Here is a 17381-nt window from a genome sequence, read left to right on the forward strand (position 1 = left end):
CAGCAAAATATCATCCTCTTTAGCACACACCACTATCTATATGTTTCTTCCACCTTCCTCCATCTCATAACTATTCCTAGTCAAACTTCATCCATTAATTATTCACATAACACCACTGCTTTCTGTTTTTAGCAATTGACGTTACTTGCTTGGAATTCACATAATTCTTTCATACAAACAAACACATTACAGAAAGTTAAACCGTTAATTAAAGAGAAAGGAAATTAGTATTTGGGATGTAGTTAAGTGGTCAAACTGTCAAATTGCAATTCATAGCCACATCCATGCTAGCTACCTATAAGAATATTCTATGCCCATTTGATGTGTGGGATAATCATAAACGCATAAATGATTATGTTAGGTTTGATGTTATGTATAACTGATTTTGTTAATGAATTTCTTATTTTTTTTTTTATTTTCGTTATTTCTAAATATGATGTGTAATGCCAACAAAATTATCGTCAGAGATCACTATATCTCTACCTGGTTTTATTCTCAATGATGATCTCACAATCTTAAATAATTGAAATTGCCATAAGTGAACCTTGGACCTCTAAAGATTTAAGAAATATATTATTAGTCAATGGAATTGATGAAGGAGCAATGAATACGTGCTTTTATTTTGACACTATAGCATTTTCACATCTCATTAGTTATCACTCACTACCGTCTTGAAGTTCTTAATTTTAGGGTAATAATCTCACAAAGGAAATCAATTGCTTTTAGAAAGACGAAAATAAAAGGGAGGAGCGAGGCAACAATAATGAGATGGCCCTCAATCGTAAAAGCATACAATGACATTGAAACAAAAGTGTTTCTTTGCATCCAAACACAAACATAACAGAAAAGTTTCATTTACCAACAACTACATAGTAGTAGTATGTATCAATAATTCAACAACCTAAGAGACTAAAAAATCCAGAAAGTAAAAACCAAAACATAAAATCACAATCCCCAACTTAAACAGACAGAAAAGAACACACCGGAGGAGCTTCGAGCTTCATAAATCATAATCACAAGTTAAGCCTCTTCCACGCGCTTCTTAGAGCGACTGAACCTTAGACCAGAAACACACCCTCTGATGCAACAATCCATCACGCCCTGCCACTGCATGTGGTTTTAAATACTTTAACCACACTCACCTCTTTCTCTCTCTTTCTCTCTCGCGTTAATAAACACAATCAGTCTCTTTGTAGCACCCACTCTTGATCGAACACCCCACGAGCCTCTCCAGCATTTTCAATCCTCTTCTTCTTTATCCTTATCGCTCTGAACCAAAACCTCCCCACTCCTCAATTATTTATTTATTTATCTCTCCCACTTTTTCTTACACATTTTCTCAAACACATGGTACACGTTACTTTCCTCTAGCTCAACGCTCAACCCGCAAATCACCCGGAGGAACTTCACCTCAAACTCAACCATGGCCCTCGAAACGCTCCTTGTCAAGGTCAAAACCGCTATATCAAATAGCTTCGACTCGGTTCCGCCCAAGCTGCTGAAGAAGAAACCCTCGTTCAAGTCCAAACCAAACGTCGGCGTGTTGGCGTTCGAGATCGCCGGCGTCATGTCGAAACTCCTCCATCTCTGGCACTCGCTGTCCGACGCCACCATCGTCCGCATCCGAAACGACGCCGTCAACCTCGAAGGCGTGAGGAAGATCATCTCTAACGACGAGTCCTTCCTCCTCGGACTCGCCTGCGCCGAGTTCGCCGAGTCGCTCCGTGTCGTGGCGAACTCGGTGACCCGACTCGGCGTGCGCTGCGAGGACCCCAACCTGCGCTCCTTCCAGCGGGCCTTCCTCGAGTTCGCGGACTCGGGCTGCGACCCAAAAGAGTGGGCCCTTCCGGGCCCAAAAGAAATCGAATCAAAGCTCAAGAAAATGGAGCGTTACGTGACGCTTACGGCAGCCCTCTACCGCGAAATGGAGGAGCTCACGGTTCTGGAAAGCGGCTTTAGAAAAGCTCTGATCCACGCTGACGCCAACAACGTTGGGAGTAAAGACCAGCAAAAACTCTATGAACTTCAGCAGAAGATTTTCTGGCAGAAGCAAGAGGTGAAGGATCTCAAAGAAAGATCCCTGTGGAGCAGGAGCTTCGACAGCGTTGTCGTGCTCCTTGTAAGGTTCAGTTTCACTGTTTTAGCTAGGATTAAGGTTGTCTTCGGAATCGGTCACCGCATGCCTTGTCTGTCACGTACCTTATCTACTTCGGCCACTGTTTATCCATCTGATCAAAACCCTAATGATTTTGTTGTTTCTGGGTTATTAGAGGAAGAGTCAAAGTTTGATGAAGCGGTAAATGAAGATATGGAAAGTGGGTTTTTTGAGGCCAACTCGAAGCTTCTTAAACCACCGGAGAGCACTTTGGGAGCTTCAGGTTTGGCTTTACACTATGCAAATTTGATAATAGTGATGGAGAAGATGATAAAGTCACCTCACTTGGTTGGAGTAGATGCAAGAGATGATTTATATGGTATGTTGCCGAGGAGCATAAGGTGGGGGTTGAGAGGGAGACTGAGAGGGGTGGGGTTTTGTGCTAGCGATCCTGTTCTTGCTGGAGAATGGAGAGACGCCTTGGGAAGGATATTGGGATGGTTATCACCTTTGGCACACAACATGATCAAATGGCAAAATGAGAGAAGCTTTGAACAACACAATTTGGTGGCCAAGACCAATGTATTGCTGTTACAGACTTTGTTCTTCGCCAACAAAGATAAGACTGAGGCTGCCATAACTGAACTTCTGGTGGGGTTGAACTATATTTGGAGGTTTGAGAGGGAAATGACTGCTAAGGCTTTGTTTGAATGCGCCAATTCTAATGGGCTTTTGTTCAAGTTGAATAAACCAGCTAATGAGATATGATGAGTTTCCTTTTGGTAATCTTCCTTCATAGAGACTCGAATTTTGTCTCTGGAAATTTAATTTTATATAGGGTTGCAGATTTTAGATGAATTGAACCGGTTGATCGATGAGTATCAGATCCTTCAGGTTAGTTTGCTTTGCTTCCAATTAACCCACCAGGTCTGTAAATGGAGTCAGTTAATCGGCGTCTGTAAATGATATATGATTTTTTAGTGACATCAAAGTTCAAGAAATGAATTGTCCTTCTTGATCATGAGAAAATATTCCCATCTGTTCAATTATAATTTGACCATGAAATTTGTTATTGATATTATTATTGGCAGAATTCATTTGTTGCGGGCTTTTGTGGCTGCACCACCAATTCCTGATTCAGTTCTGGGTGCTCCATGTGAGAAGTGATAAACTACTAATTATACTCAACCTTTTCATATCTTGGGAAGCATTAATATCGTATTAAAAGACTACCAAGGATGGACCCCGCCTATTATTCATATACTTAAGTTTGCACTAAATAATATATATATATATATATATATATATACACACACACATACATATATATGTGTGTAATTTTTCCGAAACGACGGGAAACTTACGTTTTTTTTAAAAGGTTTTGATATTTAAAAGAAAAGATTCAAAAAGCTATATTTTAAAAAGAGTAGCACTTTTCAATTATTTAAATATATACGATTATCTATATTTATCATAAAATTAAAATATTTATAAGCTTTACAGAACTCATTTTTATGTCTTCGGGCTGTAACTCTATTAATTTTTTATTATTCTCATTTTAGCATAATAATAAACACACTATCTATGATAACTAAATGTGTGTTTAAAATATTTATTAAAGAAAAATAAGTGAATTTACTATACATATCAATTTAGTGTATATATAATTTAAAAAAAAAAAATTGCCTTAAAAACTGTTGAATTTATCATACATTAGATAATTATAATTTCCCATTTTATACTCTAATAACCACATCTCTCAATTTAATATTATATATATATATATATACCTTATTGGATTCATTGATAAAAAACCAAAACAAATCTGAAATTATTATGTTTAAAAAATAAGCGAATATAATATGCATGTTATGATTTGATTAAATTATTGACCTAAGATGAAGGTAAGGAAGCATGCCTTATTATTAGTAAGGATTCCAAAGAACCTCCCTTTCCTTTTCCCTCTTCTGGCCATCAAACAATTTGATCATATTCTTTACTCTCTTTTTCTTTTTAGTTTCTATTATTACTTTTGTTTGGTCCTTTTCTTCTTTTAAGTGGATACCTGCATCTTTTTTCCTTTCACATTAAACTTTTTCATTCATGAGAATTTAAAACCAATATTAGGAGTTTCTAAACCACTCCAGTAAATCACCTAACCTTTAGATTTAACCATAATTAAAATATAAAGTTACTCAAATGTTAACCATTATTCAATAGTTTAATTAATGTTAATATATGTTTATAAGATTAAAATTTACTCATTTTCTTGTTATTATAAATTTTCATATAACATGAATCACGTCAACAAAAATTAAGAGAATCTACACTATCATATCTCCGTCTTTTCTGTGTCCATTCCTCCCCTCCAATTTGCATACTAACTTGTATAAAACCATGAACTAAAAGCTTATATCTCATGAATATTTTACATGATAATTTTATGTGGAAGAGAACATGCCTAAATCTAAAATCCCTAAATACAAATTTATTAAGTTAGTTTGTGTTGGCTAAAATTTATGGAATTCACTATCAAGTTAAACTTTGCATCATTTTTTCTTTTCCTTTCATTTCTTTATCTATTAGAAAACAAAGTCCAAATGTATATCAGATATTGCGGGCAAAAAAGTAATTTTATAACTGTAAATATTTTAAGCATCATTTTATAATTAAAATATAGGTCATTAAAAATCACATTAAATATTGACAAGATTATTGTAATAAAACTTTAATCTTGTTTGACTTAAAACAGCAATGTTAATGCATTTAAATTTAATATCTGTTGAAAGAAAGAATAGGAAATTCTTGAACTAAAAGAATTTATGGAGGAATTTGATTGTGTTGGTCCCATACTGGGATGGATTTATTCAAGTGGACCAAACTCAAGTGGACCAAAAGTTCATCGCCCAATTTGTGAATTGATTTGTGTGAAATAGTCATTGAACTTTTATGGGGTAGTTGGCTCAGTTTATTCACTAGTTTTAAGTTCAAATTCTTAGTAGTCATACACTTGAAAAGAGAAAAGTTTTACTTGTAACTTAATATTGAAAAAATTAACTCTACTAAGAGTATATATAGGTTATAGAAAAAAAAGAATGAGCACCTTAGGCGATGTGGGAGTAGGTCTTTATTTAGTTGTATAATTCAATCCAATTTGGAAGATCCTTTTCATACCCAAAATCCACCAAACTAAATAGCAGTTAGTGCCTTTCCCTTTCTCACTTCTGCTCCTCTCATGTCACTTCTTTAGCCACATATTCAATAAATTTACATTATTTTTTTTTCTTACTCAAAATTTAATGAAAAAAAATCAACTTTCATCATTTAATGTTTCATCCTCTTCTTCCTTTCTTATTTATAAAGGAACGTATTTCACATAAACCTAGACACCGAATACTTCGAAGACAAAAATATATTAACACAGATTTTTTAAGAATATTTTGATACAATATACATATTATTTTTTATTAAATTTAGAATATATTAATATAATAATAAATTAATAAAAGAATGACATATATACTATTTAAAATATTATCAAAAAATTAACATAAGATATATTTTTTCTAGTTTCAATGTTCATAGCTGTCAAAATGGGTCACTCGGGTCCACCACGAGTTGGTCACTTAGTGTGTTCACTTGGGGGAGAGTGAGTAGATGAATTTGAGGATGAACTAATTGTTGTTTGTTTGAGTGGATTTTGAGGTAAATGAGAGTGAATTTGGAAGTAAAGTTTATAAAAATTAGTGTAGGATTTGATTGATGTGAATGATAAAAAAAAATTGTTTAATTGGTAGGAATTAAGGATTACCAAAATACCCTTAGTTATTAAAGTAATATAAATTTATATTTATTAATAAATGATAAAAGTAATATAAAATGATATTTATTAATAAATGATAAAAGTAATATAAAATGATATTTATGATTAATATATTTTTTGGTAAAAATTATTTGAAATAGTAAAATTAAAAAAAAAATTAATATACAATACATTTTTTTAGGATACATTTTAAAAAATAATAAAAAAATAAAATATTATATTTTTATCCTTAGTTATAAAAATAATTTAAAATAAAATATAATTAGTATTAATTCAATTATATGCATATTCTTATTTTAAAAATACATAAAGGGCACTTTAGTAAAACGATGTGAATCTTCTCAAATCTCTTTACCACTGTGAGGATTCACTTCCTCTTGTAACCCGCAAATCCATTCACTCAAATCATTGCAAATCTTTTAAAACAAACCCAATAAATCCCGCAAATTTGTGCTTCGATTTTCTCTTGAATAGTAAATCATCCAAAGTGAACATAGGCTTAGAGTCAACCCAACCCGGCTCATTTATTAGCGAGTCAGAAAAATTCGAACCGGGCCCTACCCACCACACGTTGATGGATAAACGGGTTGGTTCACTGGCTCATTTAATTACAATTTTTTTAAAATAAAAAAATTACAAACTTTCTATAATTTAAATCTAAACAAATTTCACTGTTTAATTAATTTTGAAAAATAAGGAACTTAAATAATTTTTTCAAACAAAAACAAAATAATAAATATTTTTTTATAAAATTAAAATTAAAATTAAATTTTAATAAAATAAAATTAGGCAGATGGGTTGGTGGCCAACCCGGTCCACCACGGGTTCAACCCGCATGAGCCGGGTTTAAGACTTTGTTCTTTTGTAGGGATTTGGGGAGATGATTTGGGGGAGATGGTTTGAATGGATTTGAGGATAATTTTTTTTGTTTTTTTGAGTGGATTTGTGGATAATTGAGAGTGGATTTGGAAGTAAAGTTTTTGAGAATTAGTGTAGGATTTGATTGATGTGATAGATTTAAAAAATTAGTTTAATTGGTAGAAATTAAAGATTACCAAAATGCTCCTAGTTATTAAAGTAATATAAAATGTTATTTATTAATATTATATTTAATTGTAAAAATGTTTATAAAAAGACCAAAATCATAAATATTTTTTAAAATTAATTTTTAAAAATTATAAAAATTATAATATAGTAAAATAAATTTATTTTTAAATGTAGTATTTGTTTGTAATATAATTTACTACCAAGTAGTATCAATTTATTTGTTACGGAAGTGAGATTGATTAATTTTAAACAAACATATTCGACGCTACATGGCCTGTGTATGTCATTCAAGAGCAGCACATACTCTTCTTCTTTGATTATTTACTTCTTTCAGTTCATCTATGATTCGAGAATGGCTTGTGTATGTCATTCAAGAGCACCACATAGTCTTCTTCTTTGATTATTTACTTCTTTCAGTTCATCTATGATTCAAGAATTGTTAATGTTATATTTAATTGTAAAAATGTTTATAAAAAGTAAAAAAAATATAAATTAATTTTTAAAATGTAAAAAATGGTAATTTAGTAAATTAAAATAATAATAATAATAATTATTATTATTAATATTATTATTATTATTATTAATTATTATAATAATAATAATAATTATAATAATAATAATAATAATTATTATTATTATTACTATTATTATTATTAGTTATTATTATTTATATTACTACTATCATTATTAATTATTATTATTATTATTTGTTATTATTATTATTATTATTACTATTATTATTATCATTCTTATTATTATTTATTATTAATTGTAATATTTCAACCAGATGGGTTTAAACCTTAGAACACTACGTCTTCGTCCCGCAAAAATTGCTCCCTTACCTCCACAAAAATTGCTTCCTATCCAAATCCCTAATTATCATCTCCTTCAATTCCCAATCCATTGCCACAGTCGCATACGTCGCGGGGTGCTCAAGATTCACGCCGTGCCACAACTTCCCCCTCCCTCCCGTCCGAAACCGCGTGTCCTTCACCGTGAAGAGCCTCAACATCTTTCTCCCCTCACGCGCCGCCTCTACCTCCTTCATCACAAATGGAAACAGAACCATCTTCCAGTACTTCTTCCAACACGAGCTTTCTCCTCTTTCTCCGTACAGGGCATATAGGTCTTTCTCTACTAAATCAGGACAAATCTTCGCAAATTAGTGAGATGACTTCAACAGTCGCAAATCATGGTTGTTCCATCATCGTAAATCATTGCAAATCATCGTAAGAGAACACCGCTCGTTTTCTAAATTCATCGTTGTCAATCACCGTGAACAGTCATTTTCTTTCAAACGAATACAGACTAAATAAGCCGGGTTAAAATCTGACTTGCTTAAAAAATACAATTTTTTCAAACCCAACCTAACTTAAACTCGTGGTAGACTGGATTGTTCTATGGACTGTAACCCATTTTGACAACTCTACCCAAATCTCAAGATCCACATATAAGAACCGATTGAGATATCCAATGCATGCTTTTGTTCTACGTGGTCACATTTTACAAATATGGTATTTAATTTTAAATTCAGTTTCTTATAAAATAATAATTTTAAAAAATTGATTTTAAAATATGGTATTTTTGTTTTTTTTACTGAGTTGCTTCTGATTCCATTATTAAAATAAAAATTATTGTAACATGTGACAATTTTAATTGTTGTCATGGAAGGAGTACCTGTCACCTACATTATTCCTGGTTTTTTGTGTCTAATATACAAAATATTAATTAACTTAAGAAAAGATTATAAGATTCAGTTTTAATATTAGACATTTTAAAAATTTAAATATACAAATAAAACTAAAACAATAGTTGTAATTGTAAAGGATAAAATTGGAAATGGAAAATTGTAGACCAAAATATTGTATCTCTTTGTTATAGATTGTTATTATTATTATTATATTTATAAAATCAAATATAAATAATTTAATTATAAATAAATTTTATTTATTATAGGTAATTTTTAATTAAAAAATATTTAAGTTTTAAAAAAATGGTTAAATTGAAAAACAATTAAATTTAAGAAAAAGTCATTTAAAAGACAAAATTAGTAAAATAACTGTTGTAATTTTTAAAAAAATATTTAAAGAATAAAATTGAGAAACAAATGTGGACACCTAATTAAAAATGTATTTAAGTTTAAAGGGTCAAATTAAAAAATTAATTAAATTAAAAAAATATATTTAAAAGATAAAATTAGTAAAATAATTATTTTACTTCAAAAAAATTATTTAAAGAGTAAAATTAGAAAACAAACACGAACACTAAAAAGAAATACTTTTAATAAATATTATTATTATTAATAATAAGCAAACAAGTCCTATAACATCAAAATAAAAACATGTCTTTATCTTTCAAACTCTTTTTATTTAGATAGATACTCTCCTCTACTATTCTTTTTAGTGTTTAAAACTTCCAGAAGGAATGCAAGTTTGCATGTATAGTTATAAAATTAAAATTAAAAAAGCTCTCGAACTAAAATGGTTAGAACATTGGAATTCTCGTATGTTAAGTAAAAATCATGATACAGAGGTCTAGTTCTTTGTTAAACAGTCACAAACAGAACAGTGCAAACAAGGCCAAAAGTCTTCCTGTCACCTACACAAAATCACAAACAGGAAAAAAAAAATCAAACAAGGTGAGTAGAATAGTTTGTTTCTATTTTCAGTCTATGTTCGAGCATTCAACTAAAAGGACTCCAAAGTTTCAATAGTTAGACATCATTGCATTCCATGAGCTGTGCCTTCCCTGTATTTTACTGTGAAATGGAAGTACTATTATGGCTTAATGTTTGTGCACCCAAGAACATTGAATTTCACTTACAAAAAACATACTAAGCTTTGAGCTGCAGCAAGAATGAACTCAGTTCCACAAAAAGGTTTTTTTAGAAATCTTAAACTTGTCAATCTAGTACTTTTTATTGATTTTGTAAGTGCATACATCATTCTCTGGTTGATGAAATACGATATCGTAGGCCATTTACTTACCTAGTCCTGTCAATAAGGTTGTAAGAACCTGACTTTGCTTTGTCTGTTTATGAATAAAAAATCAGAATAATTGATTATATCATACTTCACTACAGAAAGATGAAAAAAAATAAGTGTGCAATTCCTTGAAGTCAATAAAATGATAGACTGAGAATGAATTTCTAACAATGCTTGAACTTGTGGTCAAATTCAAGGATTAGCTTTTTGGTGTGAAATCATATACAGAGTAGTGTGGTAGAAGATAATCCGTAGTCAATGTATAAGTTTCCTCCAAGTAATCAAACCTTAATTTCTTTGTTATAAATTTAATGTAGCATTAATATACGTGGAGGTCCATTTTCCAAGTCACATGTTTCAGATAATTTCTGCCATGCTACAGAAGGAAGGAAAATTTCAAACTCCATGATACAACAAACTACCAATTGATATAAACTGAGACCTATGTCACTTGGTAAAAGTCATACATATCTAATGGTAAATATGAACCAATTAAGGCTTTCTTACCCTGGGAGCACAGAAAATATTGAACCAAAATTACAAGAATATTAATTTAATTTTGAGTTGGAATGGATCAAATCCATTGGGGGGTTGACTAGCCATTTTACTACTTGGTCATTGCTAAGTACAATACAATACAATACAACAAAGAAACAATAATAACCACACATTATTTCCTGGGAGGAAGATTGGAAGCCAATGAAATTCGAATAATAACAATTTATCCAATTCAATCAGGTGAGTGCTTCATCTAACTGTCATCATCATCTTGACAAATTCATCATAGTTAACTTGGCCATCACCGTCCAAATCTGCTTCTTTAATCATCTGCTCCACTTCCTCATCAGTCAGTTTTTCTCCTAGGTTGATCATTACGTGTCTCAACTGCACAACCCAGAAACAGATATAAATGTTTTCACCATTATCATACAGTAGTATCTACATGTGTGTATAACTTATCTATACTTAGAGTGAGAGAAAACAAAAGAAAAAAGATTCTCTACAACACTCAAATGTCAAACCCAATGCATTTTTTAATCAAGCAATTGATATTCATTGCATGCGGAAGTACGGTCTACTGTCCTAGTTGTTATAGATTTTACCTATATATATATATAAATAAATTACAAAATTTTCCATGTCTCTTGAGTCTAGATAATACTAACATTATATTATTTTAAATGTGGAATATCAAAAACTTTATTGAAAATAGCGAGCTTTTTCATTATTAAAATTTAGACTTGTATATTTAAAAGATGGAATAAAAAAGTTGAAAACTCTCTATAATTATTAAGGTAAAAAGAAAATGTCAAGAGCTTTAACTCTTTCAAGGAAAAGAGCTGTAAACTAAATTTGCAACTTATATATTGGTCCACCTACATTGTTCAGCTCAGCTCAGCAGAAAACTTTATCGAAATTTTCAGAAATCTATGATGTGGATGATGATGGAGATTTTCCAATGGCCTTGTCATCAAAGAAAGAAAACCAATACAACAGAAAAATAAATAAATACCTCACTAGCTGATATATAGCCATTTTGATCTTTGTCAAAAACCTTGAAAGCCTCTTTGAGTTCTTCTTCTGCATCAGTGTCCTAAGTGAGAAAGAACACAGCTCACAACTCAGTCTTTGATTATTGTACAAAGAAAAAGGAAGCTTTGGCCACACAAAAATCAAATATCAACCGAATAGGACTTGTTGAAATGAATGGAACAAAAAGAAATCAATTTACTTTCACTTTCTTGGCCATCAAGCTCAAAAACTCATCAAATTCAATGGTTCCATTGCCATCTGCATCGACCTCACTTATCATATCTTGGAGCTCTTCTTCTGTGGGGTTCTGATCCAATGACCGAATGACAGTGGCCAGTTCTTCCACAGTAATGCAGCCTAAGATGGACACAATTGATCACAACAACATAAGACACTGACAAGAATTCTATCAATCTAAAGATGAATTCAAGGGAATAAAATAATAGATACCATTTTATGAAAATTATAGAGACAACCAAAAAAGGAGAAATTTTGCTCACCATCTCCATCTTTATCAAACAACCCAAAAGCCTCCTTAAAATCAACAATCTGTTCTTCACTCAAGACGTCTGTCATAGTCATGGTGTATTTGTTTTTCAAACAAGAAAAAGAGAAAGAGAGATAGAGAGAGAAGGGGAAGAGAGAGAGTTGTATTGTTGAGTATAGCTCAATCTTAGCTGGGGTATATGTAGAAGTTGAGTGATGGTAGCCAGTCTTGGAAGATTTGTTTAAAAATTTGAATTTACCAAGTCAAAATAAGTTTTAATGGCTGCATTTTGTTGTTATACTTGTGGCATTAAGGTGGAAAGAAGAATGAGAGAGTAATTGTTAGGACATAAATGGGGTGGTGGAGGTGGTGGGGCAGGATGATTTAAATGCAGTGAATGATTTTATAATAAGTAATGATATTTATTTGATTAATATAATGCAGTGAAAATATTGACAGCTGGAAGGGTTTGGTGTTTAGGGGACAAAAGAAAAGAGCTTAATTGAAAGTTGAAAGGGTAGAGAGTATGGAGTATGGGGAAGAGTGTAGAGTCTGCGTCCTCATCAATTTCCAATTTCCAATTTCCAATTTCCACCCAAAGACCACGCTGCTTGCATTGCTTGCACCAGAAGAGAGAAAGGAAATACAAATTAATGCACATTTTATTTTTTTCTCTCTTCCTTGTGATATGGGTAATGGAGATGACAGTGTCAACACGCTTTAGGAATGAGAACAAACACACATACGCGTTGTTATGTACTTTTTTTTCAAAAGAAACGAAAAATAATAATTGTACGTGTGAAGAATGTGTTGGACTAGGTTCTCTCTTCAACCTGTTTTTTCTTCAAATTCTGTCATTTCTAAACTTTGAAGATGGATGGTGAAAATTGTTTCCTAATCTTTCACTCCAAGTCACACTGTTCATTAACACCGTTTTTGAAGGACGATGATTCGTGTGGTTTTTTTCATTTTGTTAACATTGCTTTTGCTAGCTGCTTTAGAAGTGCTTTTTGACATTTTACCGTCAAAATAATCTTTTCGTTGTTTATTTGTCTTGCCAGAGGAGGTGGGTTCCACCTTATGTGTCAACTTAACGCGGCAATGTGTTATAGACTCGGTTTATATATAGGAATATATTCATTTGGGTCAATGAATATGACGGTCGGACTCTTTTAAATATTTCTTTATTCATTCAAAATTATACTTTTTACTAAGTTTTACATTTTGCTTAATGACTTTTTTTCTAATTAATATTTTTTTTATAAATTTTAACAAAAACTATATATATATATTAAAAGATGGAATAGAAAACATGATGTTAATCTTTTTACCAAATTTTATAACTAAGATTTATCCTTTTTTTTCAATTGACAAAAGAAAAATACATTAAAAGCACACAAGATGTATTAAATATAAAATAATAAATCTATAAATATATTTTAATCTATAATAAATACATTAACATACTTTTACAATAAAACATTGAATCGTCTTATACTCCAGTCTTACTTTTTAAGTTTTGTTTTGATTATGAAATTTTGATAACGAATGATGTCTTCACGAGGATGAAGTAGACAGATCTTAAATAATTTTTAAAAAAACTAAAATAATTCACTTATATATTCTTTCTTATTTTTTATTATCAATAATTAAATCAGAACTAAAATTAAGTTTTTTTTAATGTAAATAATCATATTTTTTTGACAAGAAATTCATCTTTCACTGTAGAAAATGATCTTTGTGTTGTAATTATAGAAACAGAAAAAAATAAAATAAACGATTTAAACTATTAATCAAGTAAAATGTCATTAACTTTTCTGTTTCTGTTAAAGATTAATAAAATCTGTTATGAAAAAATACATACTATAATAATTTTTCTTATATATTCATAAAAATAAATATACAAAAGACTTATGAAATAAATTAATGATAATTGTTAAACTAATATTTTACTATTAAGAAAAAAAATCCTTCAAAAATAGAAAAAAAAACGTATGAAAAATGAGAATAAAAGTAATAAGTCGAGAAATGAGAACAAAAATAATAAGTTATTTTTTCTTAAGAAAACATATGAGAAAATTATCTAAAAAACTTAAAAGACAATAAAAAAATATAAATATCTTAATAAATTTTTATTCTTTATTATATTTGATTTTATATTTTATTATTTATTAATATTTAATATTATGCTTTATAAAAGAAATAAAAAGATACTTAATTTAATTTCTATCAATTTCTAGTATACCATATATAATTTAAAATATTTTTCCAATATATCAAATGTAATTTAAAAAATTCCAATAATTTTGGGACCATGACAACCTTGTCCCTTCTAAGATCCTGTTCCTATATGGACACTTTTTCACTCTTTTTTCTTTTTTTAAAGTGACTGAGTTTATGAAGGGCAAATTAAACTTTTAATAAAAACGTAAACTTTTACAAAAGTATAAAGTGTTAATTTTTAATCAATTGATACTTTCAAGAAAACCAATTTTAGGGAAAAGTAAAATTGTATTTTCACAATTATTTAGTCATTAATAAGGATTAAAAAATAGTTTTAATCTAATTCAATCTTACAAAATGAGTTTATAATGTGATATTTACATTTAACTGTATATTATAAATTGATTTTATTTTTAGGAAAAAAATTTATTGGAAATCCAAGTGTGAAGTTTCACATTGGATAGAAATGATAAAGTAGATAATTATATAAAGATGAAAAACTCATTAACCCATTGCTTTAATATTTTGGATAGAGAGTGATATCAATCTCTTATATAGTTGGATTCAGATGTCATTAGTGTTTGTATCTCCTTAGTGAATCCTGGTTTGTCTTGGTGACGGACTCAGACGAGTATAATAATCCTTATACCGAAAGTCTTCCTAACAAAGGGTATTCAGGTAAGCTAGTTCCGTTAAGATAATATTGTGAATTCCTTATATGGTTGGACTCATATCTCATTCATATTTGTGTCTCCCTTCATGCATCCAATACACAAAAAATAAATTCTAGTTCATGAAAAAAAAATTTATTCAAAGACTAAAAAAAACATCTTTAAAAAAGCCGATATGGTGTGTTTAAATACTCAAGAATACAAAAATAAAGAAAAAAGATAAAATGATAAAAAAATAACTACACAATATGAATACAATTTATATAAGTTATAAGAAATAACAGAAAGAGAATAATTAAAAAGAAATATCATAACAAGAAAATTATCTTCAATAGAAGACAATATAATTAAAAAAATTATGAAACAAGATTATTTTTGGACAAATTTTAGCTCAAAGAAAAAAAAGAATGATGGTTTTCAATATAAATTGGTCAATTTGTGATCTTGATTACATGATTCCTCTAAAAGAGATTTAAAAAAATATTTTGAAAAAAATGCAAGGCTCTCACTCAAAGTATTTTGAAAGGTTTCGTATTAGTAAAGTTTGAGTTGATTGTATCTAAAAGAGTAAAAACTAAATTTGCAAGTCAGTATGTAAAATATAAGTTTAAAATCAAATAATTGGAACATCGAAATTAAATATATAACGAAAACAATATTTGATTAGAATTTAGTTACTTCTCAAATTTAACCAATCTAAACTAAAATTTTCACTAATATATACATAAAAGAACATTATACAATTACAATGTGTGATAAAATTTGGGAAAAGGTTCTCGTCCGTACCAATAATGTACAATGATGCAAGAAACCTATCAAGGATAACTAATGAAAAATTAAGATCACTTATAAGTAAATCCTAACTCAGTCTTATAAAAACAATGATAATAATAAACTACACATTAATTTATAGTCTCTTTTCTTTTTCTTTCTTTATATTGGTACAGATTTTTTATTAAAAAAATAATAATTAATATCTTAAAAACCTTACGTCATATAAAATGAATATTTTTCTCAATATTGTTTATAATTTATGTTTCACCATCAAACTTTCCAAAATTATTTTGAGGAAATTTCAGTGACAGCTTTTGACATTGGTTTTGCGCATAAGTGAATATGTGAGCTATAAAAAAATATTTGTACAAATGGGTGTACCTAAAATATATAACTTTTATAAAATGATGGAATTGTCTTATATATAGTCAGAAGATATGGGACATTAGTCGTGTAATTTTTTTATCAGATGTCTGGAATTTCAAAACTTCAAGATATGTCACTAGATTTATTTTCTGATTATCGATGGTATCTTAGAAAAATGAACAACTTGCATACATGAAACTAGCTAATAGAACAGCAAGCCAGATATATTCAATGTATATAAGAATTTAATTATGTTTCCCCAGACATGATTAGTGAAATTTATCCAATGAAGATACGATAATAACGTCTGAAAGACAATGAAAAAAGAAAGAACTAGCGTATAAGAGATTCAGATTCAAAAATACTATAATGGACACAATTCAGAAGTTAGGTTATATATATGTGTGTGTGTTTTTTATTGCCATAGCTGGAGAATGGCTGTAAAGCATAAAATAGTCTTATATAGATTGGGATAAAGATATTCTTTCATTAATAAAATATTATTTGAAGTGCTAACATAATAGTATTGTGTAATGTATTCCTATCTTTATTATTTTCACAATTTATATAAAAATTAAATAAAAAATAAAATTTGACAATGTTATATATAATTTTAAAGAGAAATTGACATCTGACTGTAATTTATATTAATATTCCATCATCTAATTTTATCTTGTGAGCATCAAACATAAGTTATGCGTAGCTAATTAGAATAATAAAGAAAGTGTAATATTTTACAATTATACAAATTTAACAAAATATGACACGATTCATATAAATATTATTTTACGGGAAAAATAAAAGGAAGGAGAGTCTCAATCTTCTTTCATCAAATGGGTATATATAAAAATATTTCATTTTCAATTAAATTGAATATTTTAAAAATACTATATTTCAGTTTATGTTTGTTAGAATAAACTCCGCAGTTTTTGTATAAGTTTCTTATAAAAATACATATTTACTTCAACATATTTGTTTAATTACGCAGTGAACTGTAAACTATCATAGACGACTTTATTTTATTATTTCATATTATAAGTTATATATGGATGGGTGTCCAAGATCTTGTAAAAGAAATCTCAATCATTAACATTCACAAATTAAACTTTGCTTTTGCACTTGAATGAGAAAATCCATTTTGTATTTTACTTCATGCAATAAGAATACCAGCAACAAAAAATAACTTGAAGTTGATCATCCCTTCATATAATCCAACTAAATCATAAGAAAAAAAATATACATATACATACATATATATATATATATATATATATATATATATATATATATATATATATATATATATATATATATATATATATATATATATATTACATTTCTTGAAAGTTGAATATATTTTTAATAATAACCGTCTTTC

At 29.3% G+C, this 17381-nt stretch overlaps 2 protein-coding genes across 2 annotated transcripts; one reads left to right on the top strand and one right to left on the bottom strand.

Moving 5' to 3' along the window:
• The first annotated feature begins 775 nt into the window (after positions 1-775).
• Positions 776-3086, top strand: LOC124823736 (protein PSK SIMULATOR 1-like). The gene has a single exon (XM_047296029.2). It carries the CDS (start codon positions 1424-1426, stop codon positions 2861-2863), a length of 1440 nt encoding a protein of 479 aa, XP_047151985.1. The 5' UTR covers positions 776-1423; the 3' UTR covers positions 2864-3086.
• A 7272-nt stretch (positions 3087-10358) lies between these two features.
• On the bottom strand, positions 10359-12210 carry LOC124823737 (calmodulin-1-like). The gene is made up of 4 exons (XM_047296030.2): positions 11983-12210; positions 11682-11839; positions 11463-11543; positions 10359-10834 (listed from the first exon to the last, which is right to left on the bottom strand). Exons 1-4 carry the CDS (start codon positions 12062-12064, stop codon positions 10697-10699), a joined length of 459 nt encoding a protein of 152 aa, XP_047151986.1. The 5' UTR covers positions 12065-12210; the 3' UTR covers positions 10359-10696.
• Between the last annotated feature and the right edge of the window lie 5171 nt (positions 12211-17381).

Source organism: Vigna umbellata, chromosome 8 (assembly GCF_029865625.1).
Source record: "Vigna umbellata cultivar VRB3 chromosome 8, Vumbellata_1.0, whole genome shotgun sequence".
In the NCBI taxonomy this organism is placed as follows: Eukaryota; Viridiplantae; Streptophyta; class Magnoliopsida; order Fabales; family Fabaceae; genus Vigna; species Vigna umbellata.